The 16,332-nt window shown below is 47.7% G+C and overlaps 1 protein-coding gene across 1 annotated transcript in view; it reads left to right on the top strand.

Annotated features, from left to right (window-relative positions):
* The window catches only part of neurl1aa (neuralized E3 ubiquitin protein ligase 1Aa), a 39,636-nt gene extending 23,831 nt beyond the window's left edge, over nt 1–15,805 (top strand). The window contains exons 4-6 of the mRNA XM_056586723.1: nt 596–1,369; nt 11,222–11,356; nt 11,957–15,805. Coding sequence (XP_056442698.1) covers nt 596–1,369; nt 11,222–11,356; nt 11,957–12,201 — 1,154 coding nt within the window. The 3' untranslated portion in view covers nt 12,202–15,805. The remainder of the gene's footprint in view (nt 1–595; nt 1,370–11,221; nt 11,357–11,956) is intronic.
* Nucleotides 15,806–16,332: the final 527 nt, after the last annotated feature.

Raw genomic sequence — 16,332 nt, 5'->3', positions numbered from 1 at the left:
ACACACAAGAGCCGAATGCATAATAGATGCTTCAGCTCAAACTAGTGCTCTGTAATTGTCCTCAAAAAATGGTATATTCTCTTGGAAATCGCTGAATCGACTGAAGAGCGGCGACATCGTCGGTATAAAAGCACGTCTTTATTCTTCGTGGAACCTTCTGCTGTAAAGTAATTAACACCCGCTCACATCACAGTGAACCTCGTATTGAACCTTTCCCGGTGAGGGTTTAATAAGCGATTTCATCATTGTCTTAATAGTCTGGCAGGCGTGCAGATTCAGCCTATTTCAGGACGCGTGGAGCCTGTCAGCGTATTTTTTAACTCCTGCCAAAATCTGTCTCAAGCAACTTATAATTGGGCTTGTATTAACTATCTTCTCCTCTTTTTCCCTGTCTGACTCTCTCCGTCCCTCCCTATGTATCTCTCTTCCTCTCTCCGTCTCTCTCTCTCTCTCCGTCTCTCTCTCTCTCTCTCTCTCTCTCTCTCTCTCTCTCTCTCTCTCTCTCTCCGTCTCTTTCTCTCTCTCTCTCTCTCTCTCTCTCTCTCTCTCTCTCTCTCTCTCTCTCTCTCTCTCTCTCTCTCTCGCCCCCCCCCAGACAGTGAGATCGTCCCCCCAGACTGCCTCCGCCCCCACTCCTTCACCAACGTGCGCTCCGCCTCCCTGGTCCGTGAGCCCGACGATTCCCGCCTCTCCATCAGCCTCTGCGACCTCAACCTTCGCCAGGAGGACGGCGGCGGCGGCGGCGGCGGCAGCGGCCCCGGCGCCCACGGCCGCCACTCCCACCGCCACACCCTGCACCTGACCTCCGCCTCGTCCTCGTCCTCCTCGTCCAACTCCGCCTCCAGCTCCATCCCCCAGAACTCCCTGAACTCCCAGCAGTCCTCGCTGCTGCCCGCCTCGCTGGAGAGCGACCTGCACTTCCACCAGCTGCGCGGCGCCCACATCAAGACGCTGGACAAGCAGACGGTGTCGCGCGGCGAGCACGCCCGCGAGGAGCGCACGCTGGTGTTCACCGACCGCCCGCTGCGCACCGGCGAGACCGTGTTCATCAAGGTGACCAAGTCCAGCCCGGCGCGCGCCGGCTCGCTCTCCTACGGCGTGACGTCGTGCGACCCGGCCGTGCTGCGGCCCAGCGACCTGCCGTACAACCCCGAGGCGCTGGTGGACCGCAAGGAGTTCTGGGCTGTGTGCCGCGTGCCCACGCCGCTGCAGAGCAGCGACATCCTGGGCTTCCTGGTGACCGCCGAGGGCGAGGTCATCCTGAGCCACAACGGCACCAACGTGGGCATGCAGGTGTGCGTGGACAACTCGCGGCCGCTCTGGATGTTCTTCGGCCTGCACGGCGCCGTCACCCAGCTGAGGATTCTGGGTAAGTTGGAAAAAAAGAGATGACGGGGGAGGGGGTAGATTGAGAGAGAGGGGGAGATGGAGAGAGAGATTAGATATAGGTTGATAGGGAGCGAGAGAGAGCGAGAGAGAGAGAGAGAGAGAGAGAGAGAGAGAGAGAGAGAGTGAATATATATAGATTGATAGAGAGGGACAGAGCGAGAGTGAGAAGAGAGAGAGTGAGAGAGACGGGGGAAGTGACCGGAAGAGAGCGCGAGAAAGAGCGAGTAGATATAGGTTGATATAGATAGACACAGCGTTTGGGATGTTATGCATTCTTCCCGAACGCTCCTCTGAGCCGTGGTGGTGTTTAAAGCGACGCTAGGATGCCACGGCAACACATGGCCGGACAAGGCATCCCCCCCCACAGCTCTCCACTTTCCAGTTTTGCCAAACTGGAAAGTGTTTATTCCTGAACACGGCCGGTTAAACAGGAAGGAAGGAACAGCGAGCCCAGGCCCGTCTCTCCTCGTTGGTTTGAGGACAGTCCACTTGACCCGTTGCAGGAGGAAACGAGCTGAACGAGGTACAAAACGCAATTTCCATTTTGATGTTAATTTCCCTTCTAAACAAAGTCAACCGCGGCCGGCCCACACAGCGTCCCCCAGGGTCCGCTCGGGAGAATGAGATCTGCCCGGCCCTCATTACCGCTACGGCGACCGTCTGCCTCTGGACCCTCTCCCCCTTCCTCCCCCATTCCCTCCTGAAAAGCACCTCAAGGGTCCGTTTTGAAGAATGAGACCCACCAAATAAGATCTGCTCCGCGGACGTCATTACCGCCAAAGCGACTGTCCAGTCCTCCCCCCTCCTCCCCCTCCTCCCCCCCCTCCCAGCGAACAAAGAGCCAGGGTCGGGGCGGATAGGACCTGCACGTCTGGTTCTGCGTTCAGGACGGGCCACTCTTGGCACGCTCCCCACAGCAGATGTTCGGAAGAGGCCAATAAACACAGTGCAGGGATTAAGCAGAGAGCCGGTGCTCTCGCATGCGTATAGGGGGGCAGGCGGGACAAACAGGAAACCAGCAGCGCGTGCGAGGGGTCGGGCGAACGAGGTCTGAGGAGGAGCCGGGGTGGGGAGGTCACACGCCGGTTCACAGTTGTGGATGAAGGCGTGTGTGAGCGTGTTTGTGTGTGTGAGTGTGTGTGTGTGTGTGTGTGTGTGTGTGTGTGTGTGTGTGTGAGTGAGTGTGTGTGTGTGTGAGTGCGTGTGTGTCTGTGTTGGCAGGGGTCACAGCCTTGAACTTCATTTAACCACACTGTGGCGCAAGCACCCCTTTCACACGCCTCGCACAGAGAGTGTGAAGGAAGTCGAATGTCAGCCCTGCAGCACAGGAGCCAAGACGTGCTTCGTAGGCAAACACACACACACACACACTCCACACCCGCAGTTAGAAACACGGCTAACAGACGATTGATCATGTGACATGATCAATCAAGGGCTTGATTGATCACGAATCTTTGATCCAGATTTCCAAGAAAGACTAGGTCTTTCCAGGAGGGTTTGCTTGTGGAGATCTTTCACAGGTTTGAGCTGCAGAGTGGAGAACTGCGGCAGCCTTTGTGCTTTATAACAACACAGGCTCTGTCGCTGTGTCTTTAATGTGTGTGTGTGTGTGTGTGTGTGTGTGTGTGTGTGTGTGTGTGTGTGTGTTTGTGGGTATCTGTTTGTGTGTCCGTATCTGTGTGTGCGTGTGTGTGTGTGTTTGTGTGTATCTGTGTGGGTTTGTGCGGGTGTGAGTATACGATCCGATAGTACTTTATTGTCAGTGCAAGCCTGAACTTGTATCTGTGCGTGTGTGTATCTAGGTGTACGTGTGTTTGTGTGTGTATCTGTGCATGTGTGGATGTGTGTGTGTGTGTGTGTGTATCTTTTCATCTGTGTATGTGTGTGTGTGTGTGTGTATGTATCTGTGTGTATCTGTTTGTACCTATGTATGTATCTGTGCATCGATGTGTGTCTGTGTGTGTATCTTTGCATCTGTTTGTGTGTGTGTGTATCTTTGTGTGTGTGTGTGTGTGTGTGTGTGTGTGTGTGTGTGTGTGTGTGTGTGTGTGTGTGTGTGTGTGTGTGTGTGTGTGTGTGTGTGTGTGTGTGTGTGTGTGTGTGTGTGCGTATGTGTATGTGCATGCGGGGCACGACTCGAGTCATCCCTAAATATATCCTGCTCTTCAGTGATGGCGGAGGCGGGAGGGAGAGGGGGGGAGGGAGGGAGAGGGGGGGAGGGAGGGAGGGGGACGGGGTGCTGTGTGTTTGGAGCGAGTGTGACGGGGATAAGAGAGAAGAGCGGGAATAGTAGAGTGAATAAGCGGGGGCGATGGGCCAGAGACTCAACGTCAGTCCGCTGACAACTCTGACCGTTAACCTTAATATCCACTTTTCCTTTATCCTATTAAAAAGACCTCATACGGGAAATGACGCGATTCCTCTTCTATTTCGGTTTCTCGCGTTTCATTATCTCTCGTGTCTCTCTCTTCCAACGGCCCGCAGTGTCCCCTTAAAGTACAGTTCACGAGCAGGGAGTTGCAGTTAAACCCTGCTCGGTTTTGGCCATCCAACGTCAACTGGCCGCCCGGTCGCCATGACGACCTCGTCAATACAGCATCGGCTGTGACACTCGATACATCGTGTGTGCGAGGGCTTTCTGCGTAACGCTCCATTATTGACTGCGGCGACCTATCGCGTGCCCTGGATTCATTAGCCACCACGGGAGCAGGAGTCCTCGCCCGGTCTTTAACGGTGTCCCATAGCAAGGATTCAATAGTGTTTTTGAGTGGTTTTACTCTTAATGTTTAAGTCATCGCTGTGTTGGCGTTTGTAGACAAACCAAACGGCCCCCTTGTTGCTAGGCAGCGTTGTTGCTGGCTCGTGCTGTGCTGCTGCTAACGTTGTCGTCACCTGGGCTAGCGTGGAGGCTACACTCGTCCCGGGTTACTGCTTTACATAACAGACGTGCTGTACACAAGGTGCACGCACACACTGTACACACATGCGCACACACACTGTACACACACACATGCATGAAAGTAAGCAGGAGTGCATGAACACGTGCATTAATACACGCACGCACACAAACATACTTTACACATACACACATGTACGCACATATGTACGCACGCACGCACTGTACGAACACACACACACACACTGTACACACATACACACACACACACACACACACACACACTGTACACACACTGAACACACACACACATAAAATGCCCGCACACACTACACACACACACTGTATACACACAGAGTACACACACACACACACACACACTGTACACAAACTCACAAGCAGACACATACTGTACACGCACAGAGTACACACACACACACACACACACACACAAACACACACTGTACACACACAAACACACACATATTGTGCGCACACTCACAAACACAGTCACACACAGTGTGTGTACACACATTGTGCACACACAAACACTCTCGCCCTGCAGCCTTTTCGATCATCAGGCTGAAATCTGAGCTCTCTTGGCAGCCCTGAGAAACAGGAACAGGAGAAAAAGGGGAACAATAAAAGGCCGGTCCGGGATGCTCCGGCTTATCTGGGGCATGGAGCACTTCTTAGTGGGATCCTCTTGGTCCTCCATCTGCTCCGAGTTAGGGAGACGCTCTTATCTGGCAGCTGCGACTGCTGACCTGTTCCTCTGTGCGGAGAGAGAGCAGAGCGTTCCCACCCCCTGGTTCCTGTGTCTCCCTTCAAGTAGGGAGACACGTGCGCACACAACAGCAAGCTCACACACTCGTGCATGCACACACACACACACAAGCATATACATACACACACACACACACACACGTGGAGACACGTAAACGCACACTTAAGTACAAAGAAACGCACACAGGTTAACATGCATGCATGCACGAACGCAGGCACGCAAGCATGCACGCACACACACACACACACACACACACACACTGACTCACACACACACAGTGTAGTTCCACTTGAAACCTGGCTGGGTGTGCATGTTATCGTAAACGCACTTGAGACGTTTCCCTGAATTAGGCCTGCACATACCCACACACACACCCACACTCACACAGTGTCACTACACTTGAAACCTGCCTTGATGTGTAACTGGATAACACTTTACTGTAAAGGTACATTAATTAACTATTAATTAACATTAGTTAATGCAGCAATTAGCATTAATATATATAGCATGAGCATAGGGATTAGAGTAAGGTCCTATTATATACCCTATTAAATAATGCATCAAGAGTTTACATGAACACCATTAGTAAATGGTGTTCATGGTAAACATGTAATGTTTACTATTCACATTAGTCACCTCTTAATTAACCGTTGGATTATGGTTATTAATCATTTACGTATATGAATGAATGGTGATATAACACAAGCTTATTGTAAAGTGTTCCCGTTATCATAAATGCCTCTGCATGCTCCTGCCTGCTCATGCTAAGGAACACATAGGAAGGACATCCCTATGTTCCCAGTTCTGGAATGATCCCAATGCATGGAATGGTGATCCAAGAAACGAGAAACATGTCTGTGAAGACTTGCCAAAGCAATGCCCGGGGAACGACCCGGCAGCGCATGCATTATTCAACTCAGCGAGCCCACCCAAAGTCCTGCGCTGGAAGCCGCCATGAGATCCAAGCACGATATCCAAAGTTATCCCCTGTGCAGCGGGGGTTTGGGGTAAAACAGCGTGGTGTTTTGACACAATGCATGCGTCCAATCCCGTTCCGTATGGAAAACACTCGCCGCAGGATATACACTTTCCCCTTTCGCTGCAGTGTCTGGACCACTTCGCTGCCAAGCAGTGCTTGTTATTCTTGTGATAATAAAACAGTAAAAAACCCAGCTCGGAATAAAACAAGTGTTGGACTGCGAGAGGGGAGGGGTCGGACCGACACAGGGATCACAGCGGTTGCGATGCTAGACTTTATTCTGTGCGTTTTTCGAAACTCCTGCGTAGACAATTCCTTCCCCTTTGCCGCCTGCGCTCCAGAGTTAATTTAGCACAGAGCCTCATCAAGAGCCGAACCCACCCACACGTTCAAATACCTCCACCACCACCACCCGACCACCACCCTCACCACCCCTCTGATGAGACGCTCCTCGCCTCTCCTCTCCGTTTCATCTCATCAGCCGCCGCAATCTTTTTTGCTAGTTCTGCTGCGTTGTGTGTTTTCTCACGGGCCTGATGCGACTCGGGCTGCTAACAAGTAGGGCTTGGCGAGTGCAGATTAAGTGCAGCTTTCGACGTGATCAGGGCTTCTCAGAGGGAGCTCTCTCTGTTGTTGATGACGACTGCTCTGTCTCTGTCGTTAGGTTCAGCGGGGGGGGGGGATTAAATGGGACTGGGTCTGAAACAGGGAAAGACGTGTTTGGCATGTCTATCTGGATCTGGATCGATCTGTCGTCCTGTAGCTTCCTCTTTCGCACAAACACACACACACACACACACACTCTCCAACACAGACACACGCACATACACACACACACACACACACACAGATGGATAGAGGGAATAGACAGGAAAGCAGAAGATAGACACGTGGGTTTGTGTGTCTGTGTGTGTTTGGATCCTGTGTGTATGTGTGTGCAATAATGATGTGTGTGTGTGTGTGTGTGTGTGTGTGTGTGTGTGTGTGTGTGTGTGTGTGTGAATTTAAAAAGGCCCTCCCTCTAAAAGACACGAGATCAGGCATTCAAACTGTCCTCCCCTCCCAGAAACAGAGTCATCTTTCTCCCAGATAACATCTCCACTGGAGGGGAGACTAATGAGATGGTATCTAGTCAGCCGAGACCCAACGGAAACAACGGAAAAATTCCCATCCAGACGAACAGCCATTACTGAGGCTTTGTCTGTGTCGTCTGCCTACATGTCGTCCTCCCTAGAGCTGGAGCACTGACACACAGGGATGAAGTTGAACGTGCACACACACACACACACACACACACACACACAAGCACACACTCAACCCCCACCCACATACACACACACACATGGATGCAACCTCACATACACACAGTTATGTCCACACGCATGCACACAAACACACACAGACACACAAACACACACACACACATACACACACACACACACACACACACACACAACCCACTTACTTACACAGAGAATGCAAATTCACATACACACACTCACATCCACGCACAAACAGAAGCACACACACACACACACACACACACACACACACACACACAAGCACACACTCAACCCCAACCCACATACATACACAAATCCAAACACACACGCAGACACATAGCCCACACACGTACGCATAAACACAATCAATATAATCATACTGTGGCAACCCGACACGTTGAGCGCACCAACTCCTCCCAAACAGGACACCATTTCCTTGGTGAAAGCCAAAAAAAGCATGTTTATTTAAGAACATAAAAGTCTCTCCAAACACAAAAACTTAAACCTCGGGAGGAATCAGCGGTCCCCCTTCTTCGTGGGTGGAAACCCGTCACCCACGAGGACCGGTCTCTCCTTGCAGGAGCTCCAAGGCTGGGAGAGCCCCGAATGAGTGGAGAAGCAGGCTATTTAAGCCCTGCTTCTCCACTTGTTCCTCAGGTGCTCCCAATATCCTTAATTGGCCTGGGCCGGGTTGCCACAATACACATGCAAACATGAAAGCACACACACACACACACACACACACACACACACACACACACACACACACACACACACACACACACACACACACACACACACACACACACACACACACACACACACACACACACACACACACACACACACACACACACACACACACACTTCCCAACCCATCAACGCCCACATACTTCAAGCCAGCCCCAGTGTCACATAGTCTGCATTCGTGCCCCAGCAGCCTCCACAGAGCTCCGACTGGACAGAGCAACAGATGGCTGTACCACAGATAGAGACAGCGCATAAATCAACCGACGACAGAAGCAAAGAAAGAAAGAAAAAAGAAAATAACAAAACAGCGAATGAAAGACAACCAGACAGAAAGTACAAAACCAACCCAAACAAAAAACACAGAGAAGGAAAGAATCCTAATGGAGAGACAGAGTAATAACGAAAGGGAAAGCGACAGGCAGATGGGATGACCCAACCCCATCCCCCCCCCCCCCCCCCCCCCCCCCCCCACCCCCAGCTGTTCAGAGCTCTGGTATCTGCTGGGTTAGGAACAGGCGCTGGGAGGGATGGGCACGGCAGATCCAGGATCAGCTGCCCTCGGCCGGGTGGGGGTGGTGGTGGGGGGGGTGTCTGCCTGCCACGGGAGGGATTAAAAACGGAGGGATGGACGAGAGACAGGAAAGAGAGAGGGACACGCAAAAGGGGGAGGGAGGTGCATCAGGATACCGCTGCACCAACATTCACAGTCGAGGGCAGTCGCACACACGTACTTGCACATTCAAACACACACACACACACACGCACCCTCACATTCAAACACACACACTTTCACTTCGATGAGGGGACAGGCAAAGGGGAGGGAGGTGCATCAGGATACCTCTGCACCAACATTCACAGTCGAGGGCAGTCGCATACACATACTTACACATTCAAACACACACACATACACACATTCAAACACGCAAACTTTCACTTTGATGAGGGGACAAGTCAAGGGGAAGGGGGGGTATCTGGATACCGCTGCACCGACATTCACCGTCGAGTCAGACGCACACACACACTGACACATTGAAACACAAACACACACAAACACACACACTTACTGTACACATACCTCCAAAGGCTGAACAGGGCACAGAGTGTGATTCCCACGGGGGCAGCCGAAAGGTAAACAAGTGCATACATGACACATTCAAGTACCGCGATACCTCGCCGGATGAAAGCATTCCTCCGTTCATGATGGTGTGTGTTACATCATGGGGTCCACTCTCTCCGTTGACATCACAAACAGACCGCCCAGACACTGTGGGGCTAGGGGGCTATAGTGGCTGCGAAGGGTAACCCCCTGGCATTCAGAACACCAAGGGGTGCGTGAGTGTGTGTATGTGAGCTTGAGTGTGTGTGTGTGTGTGTGTGTACCGTGTACAAATACGGAACACATGGAAATAGACCCACAGTCTCCAGACTGTTTGTAAGAATAGAACTGAAACCGGCAAATCTACAATGACTCTAATAACCACCATTGTGTTTTGCTTTCATTTTCCATTTTCTATCAGAGGAAAACCCAAGCTCATTATTCCCCTACATGTGATCAGAGGAGAGAAACATAAAGCACAGCTCTTCAGAATCAGAACCTCTTCGTCAGCAGGGGACAGAGGGGATTAGCATTGATCCGTGCAGACAGAGGTTGACCTTCTGCTGATTCCCCTGATATACATGTAACTCCACTCTCCACAAGAGGGCCTCACTGTGATTACAATCCATTCAAACTATGGCTGCAAAACTACCACCCCTGGTCCTGCATCTGCCACAGATGGTACAGAGGAATGCATTCTGGGGTGAGGGTTGAGTGAGGGGTTCAGTCATCCAGCCCTGTCAGCAGGCCCCTGCCATGTCTGACAGGGCTGAGTGGAGGATGACTCATATTTGCATTCTTTTTGCCAACTGCCCAGGAGTCATGATGAAATATTCCCAGTAAATGACGCCACCGTCCATGAAGTGGAATTTCATTTTCGTTTTTTTTCTATTGATTTTTTGCACTTTATTTGGAAATCTGGAAATACGACCGTATTGGATGTCCACGCTCGCACAGATGCTGTTCATTGTCGTGCTGGCGGAGCTTCCCTCAACCTCTCTCTCGGGCTCGTAATGAAAGCCATCTACGTTTTAATGATGAGATGCAGCGAGCCTTCTGATGCTAATTCATTGTGATGGATGACATGCGTACTTTGCAATGAAGTCCATTTGCATTTCGGTCTGGATTGTTTGAGTTGTTTACCGATGCTGATCACCCAGGGCCTGTGGGAGAGACATTGGTTTCATATAAACTAAAAGTCGTCATACCAAACACTGTTCTTTATTTTCATCCAACAAACAAACAAAACAGGCTAGACCTTGAAAAAACATCGCAACGCGGCACTTTTCTGTTTAGACTCGACTCTCAGTGCAGGCGGTGTCGTCAACTTTAAGGTCGTCTTTGGAAGTGTGTACTCCGAAAAACTTTGGAAGTGTGTGAGTTCTCGGACTTGTTATGTTGAGTTATCGCCATATCAACACGGTTTCTCTGAATTCAAATTTATATTTTTTGTTACCGTGCCAAAAGAGCATGTGGACAGAAGTTATACGAGACCCCACTATTTCTGTCTTATTTTCGGAACACGAGTGCTGAAGCTGTAACATATTCCTTCAAAAAAACCCTTGAAGCACACAGAGCATTCCGGTTCATAGTTAGACCCAAAAAGGAAGTAGAATTGTGTTGTTTTGAACGGAGTAAAGCCCTCGGAGCACGAAGCTAGCAGAGCAGTATTGTTTTGGCTCACATTCTGTATTTCTATCATTTTGGTAGGCAATATAATTCACAAGCTAGCGAGCTGGTCACATATTTTAGGGGCGGGGCTTTGGCCTGAAGGGAGGGGTGGGATGTTTTTCGGTAGAATACTTGCAAAACGAGCTCACTCTCCCCGCTTTCTCCAAAATGCTTCCTCTACCCTAAAGCCTATTTTGGGAAATTGAAAAACGTTATTTTGCATCTGTCCGGAAGTTCACAGAATTAGAAACCCAATGAATTAAATCTGGGGGGGGGATATCCAATCCAAACTTGTGTCACATTTCTTGTACCAAACGAGCCACAAGTTTCCACACACAAACTAACACAACGCCCCTCCCCTTCTCAACAGGTTCTACCCATCTAGGGGAGCCGAGACCACCATCCAACCCCGGCTCGCCTCCCTCCTCCTCCCCCCACACCCCCAGCGCCTTGGGCAGCGGCCGCTCGGACCCGGTCCTCAACGGGGGCCTTTACTCCGTCGGAGGTACGTATGGTGGCGCTGTAGGTGGGCAGGGACATACCCCACCAGTCCTAGAGCCCGTACTGCTGGGAAACACACAGGTGTTGCTCATAAGACTATCGTAGACTCAAACGAGGGAAGATGAGTCTGCTAACGATGCCCAGGTGCAAACAAGGAGAAGACCCATGATTAGTGTAATGAGGGACACCTGGGGTGGGTCCTGCGGTGAGTTGAAACAGGGCAAGTGTGTAGGTGGGGTGATGCGGGGCTACGGGCAAAAAGTCCAAGAAAACACCTCCTATATCTTTTCCTAACCACTTTACCTCTTCTCACTCGCAAATGAATATTATATTTCATATTTCATACTGCTCAATGCTGACAACCCCCTCAAAAGCTTTGTCATGCCATAATTTCCAAACATTAATGGTATTTCACACGTTAAATATGTAGGGTTAGGGGGTCTGGATCAGATTAGATTAGAAAAACTTTATTTATCCCGAAATGGGCAATTTCGTTCACAGATCAACTTCTTGCCAGCCTCAGCTTTCCTCAAACTTTAACCTTAAGCTCAACCTCTCTCCCCCTCACCTTGTCTCTCGTGTCTGTCTCCCGCCTTGGCTGCAGCAGGCTCCATCCCCGACTCACCCAGCAAGCTCTCCAAGTCACTGAGCTTCCCCGCCGCCCAGGGTGCGTGGCCCGACGAGTGCTCCATCTGCTACGAGAACGCGGTGGACACGGTCATCTACGCCTGCGGCCACATGTGTCTCTGCTACACCTGCGGACTGAAGCTCAAGAAGATGTCCAACGCCTGCTGTCCCATCTGCCGGAGACAGATCAAAGACATCATCAAGACCTACCGCAGCACGTAGTGACGGGACAAAGGAACACAGCAACGACAACAACCGGTGCATCGGAACTGAACTGAGACTGAACTGAAAAGACCTTGTTGTGGTGGGATCTTCTGGAGACCAGGACGGAAGGTTCTCAGGTCAGGGAAACACTTGGTTTGAAGTGGAGCAGGGGTATGGATCTGGTGGAGGCCTACTTTTTTGTTTTGGTGTAGGATTTGGGTGGCTGGTGCGCTGCCTCACTTCTTCTTGGTGCACGTTTTGAATTGGGACACGTTTTACGATCGAGGAAGGCTCCTCCTCGTTTAGTCCGCACCCCTGAGCCTTTGCCTTCGTCGGCGAAGAGAGACTAGCCTAAACATTGATCCTGAGAGTTTATTTTGGAGAGCATGGATTCAGACGAGAAGACCAATTAACAATTTCGCTCTTTGATTTTGTTGAACTGCATTTTTGGAATGTTTTCCGATAGCCATCGTCCACAAACACTGAGACTAATTAGGGACTTCTGGGGCTCTGTGATTGAGCTGAAATATGTAAGTGTGTCGAGATTGGACGGATGGTTTAGAAATGTGCGATTAAACTAATGCCTGGCTCGCTGGCAGGAAAGCAAATCCAAACGTTGGGGAGCGTGTCAGTCGTCACAACTTGTGTCTGTGCGCCACTGATCTCAGAAGAAGGAGTTTAGAGAAGACAGCGGGAGGGAAAGATCAACCGATGGATGTTCTGTCGTTTGTCGTTATAGCGTCGGAGCTTTGTAAGTAGGAAACGTATAGGTACAGAGACTATAATAAGAGAAGTATGTTAAGTAGGATTGTTATTTATATCATTTCAAGTTAATGTACCTTTAATGGTAGTTACTATAGCAGGTATTTGGTGGTAGCTGTCGTTTAGCTTTAGCTATAGCTGCTTGCTCTGCAATGTGGTATGTTGCACTGAATTCTCACTTCGTCCTCATAGAAATGCCCTATTTTTTAAACAGAGAGGACAGATATTGATTTGCTAGGCCCCAACCAGGATTTCTAAATCTCACAAGCCTGTGCATCCCTCAATATGTGTGGAGCTGGAGACAGGACCCAGCAGTAATTGACCAGTTCTCAGGGTGAATCTTTAGGATTTGTGGTATTTTCCCAGTTTTCTACCTTAATCCTAGGCTAAATGCACTGTGAGCTTTCAAAATACTTTTTTTTTTAAACATTGTTAGAAATAGACCACGTACAATAGGAATTTCTGCGCCATTTGAATTTGCCTGAAAGGCCAGTTTCTAACAACGCAGGTGTCACAAACTGTCTAATATCTACTCAGAGAGAAGGGAAAAAGCACACAAATTGTAAAAAGAATATTTTTGTAAAAGTTCCAAAGTTTAACAGCTAAATTTCCGTTAAGTTACCTTTGTGACTGATATACACGCCTTTTACCAGCAGAAATTATCCTTCACTTTAATATATTCATGGGCCTGAACTGCTATCGGCCTAATCAGAAAGCTTATATATTTTCTCCTTTCAGCACAATATGATGCCTCTGCTTGCTATTCATACTCACAATTTAACGCGTAAAACCAACAGGATGGAGTGGCCCTTTCTTAAAACCCAACATGTTGCATATTGATTTTGGTATTTAGCTTTTGTAGTCGGTATGGTCTTTCGATTAGTGAAGTTATGGTATGGCAAAGTAAGCCAGATATAGCTTATAGCTTGTAGCTATCCCATGAAGCTAGAAGGTTGATTTTGAGAAACAAGAACATAAGTAGTGATGAAGAAATTGATAATCAGAAGTGGGGCTGAAATTGATGCTACTAGTAGTATTTGTCAGCGTTATTTGGCAAATGCTGATATTGATGTACCAGTATATCTTCCCGGGCCCGTAGAGTTTGGTTACGCTGTCGCTTGAAGTGTTACTTCACCTTTGAATGTTATATGATGTATCTAGAGAGGTTATTTACTTATTGGTGTGGTTCAATTAAAAATCAAAAACAAAAAAAAAAGTTATTTTATAAGAATTGTGTTTTTGTTTCTCCTTTGTATCCAAAAGTATAATAACCTAATATATTTGTTTTCTAATCAACAACCTAAGATTAAATATAAATATTATCTTGTACCTCAGAGCAATAAGATATATTGCAGTAAACAATCACAAATACATTGCGGGGACAAGATAAGAACTAGTGATTCATTACACCACCCTTTGTACAAATACATTATATGATTTTTTTTTTTACAGAATATACTACACATAAGAAAATAAATGATGACAATATGTTGATTATTAATGTCACTTTATAAAGCTCCTGATTGTAATTTTGAAATACGAGACCATAGTTGCTCTCTGGGATTTCACCATGGCATATTGGTTTTATTTTATTCAGGTTTTTTGGTGTTATTTTTCGGTTTAAAATGTGGGTTTTTATTGGAGGGCGCGGGGGAGGAAACCGACCAAATCATAATCAATTTGTTTTCACATCTATTGTAATACTACTGTGTACTACTTGTTATTCCCTTAGTATAAACACAAACAAACTATTGTATATTGGCCTTTACATATTCCTTGTATATGTTCCACAAACATTGATGATGGACCATTCATTGTCCATGCCAAAATATGTTGGCAGCACAGTTAATCTGCAAGCTAAATGTCAGATTATCATTGCATAATTTGGTTTTAAATTTTTTATTTATTTATTTATTTATTGATTATTTTATAAAAACTAAGGTTGTAGTCTATATCAGTAAGTATATCAAAAACAAAATGACTGCACTGCTTGAATAGGAAGTCAGGAAAGTTAGTTTCGGAGATTAGACAAATCCAACAGCTCAGTACAGCAGCTGACAGTCTTTTTTCTGGTTATGTTACAAACTAAATAAATCGACAATGAAAGTCCATATTTCAGCCAAATGCACATTCAACCTTTCACACAAGCAGTGAAGTTCCACAAGTCACTACATGTTGTTTATTTCTTTCTATCCAAGTAATAGCACCCGGAAAAATAAAAAACAGAATGTTACTGACACTGTAATGTACTATATACAGTCTTTTTGTTTTGTAAACTGTCGTGTGGAACAATTCCTCTCAACCGTCTTTTTGTGTGTGTGTTTGCATTTTTTTTTTATCAGTTTCAACCTTTCATCTATCCCGACGCAACAAAGCAATTACGTCTTTTTTTTTTTTATAGAATTGTAGTTTCCCGTGTTTCCTTTATGCTTCTAGAGTAGTTTTCTCATTCTATGTGGGCTATTTGTTCACCTAATTTGAACAAGGGGACCAATGGTAGACAAGCATTCAGGATAATGTAGTGTTTCAGGTAGGCTAGAGCCAGCGGGCGTTTCCGATGTTTGAAAGCGTTGTGGCGCGTTACGTATGTTACGTACGTTACGTACGGCTGTGGTTCACGAATCAGGACTTCAGCGGTCGAAGTCGTTTGAGAACATGTACTCCTTCTTTCTTTTTCTGTTGAAACAATTCTAGTTTCCAACTGTTTGTGAGCCTCTTTTCAATGTGAGTCTGACGATTGTGCTCAATAAAACTTCAACATGCGTCTCTGATGCAAAACAATGGCGTCCTCCTGTTTCTTTCATTTCATATTGAACTAAATCATTTTAAAGATGATAAACTACAAGTGCACTTGATATTTGATTGTAGGCCCATGTTCAGGTAGTCTGAGCCAGAGGAATACCACACACTTCCACAGACACAGTCTATACTCCTGTATGGCATTGTTTCCTAACCTTGGGGTCAGCATAAAGGCATATGGCCTTCACTGGAGTTTTTTCCTTCTAAGCTTTATTTATTTTGATATTGACACTCCTATACGAACAGGCAGACTAATATGATTAGTCAAAGGACAACTGCAGTGGGACATTGATGTTACAGAATATGTTGATCGCATTAACAACTACGTGTGGGGAGGCAGATGCTCAGCAATGCAAGAAGTTGGGCTCACATTCATTTACTGGCCCAAAAAATTGGGTCATGGACCAAAAGAGCTTTGGAACCAGTAACCGTCTTAGGCTGTAGAACTGTAAAGCACTTAAATCAACTGGCCTTTGTTGAACAGACTTAACACAACTATATGCATATATCTGTGTCAGGAATTCAGGCATTTATGGAATATAGCCTAGCCTAATCTCATCACCAAAAACAAATGCCACATTTATATTC

Source organism: Gadus chalcogrammus, chromosome 3 (genome assembly GCF_026213295.1).
Source record: "Gadus chalcogrammus isolate NIFS_2021 chromosome 3, NIFS_Gcha_1.0, whole genome shotgun sequence".
NCBI lineage: Eukaryota > Metazoa > Chordata > Actinopteri > Gadiformes > Gadidae > Gadus > Gadus chalcogrammus.
This window is presented reverse-complemented; position numbering and strand designations above follow the sequence as displayed.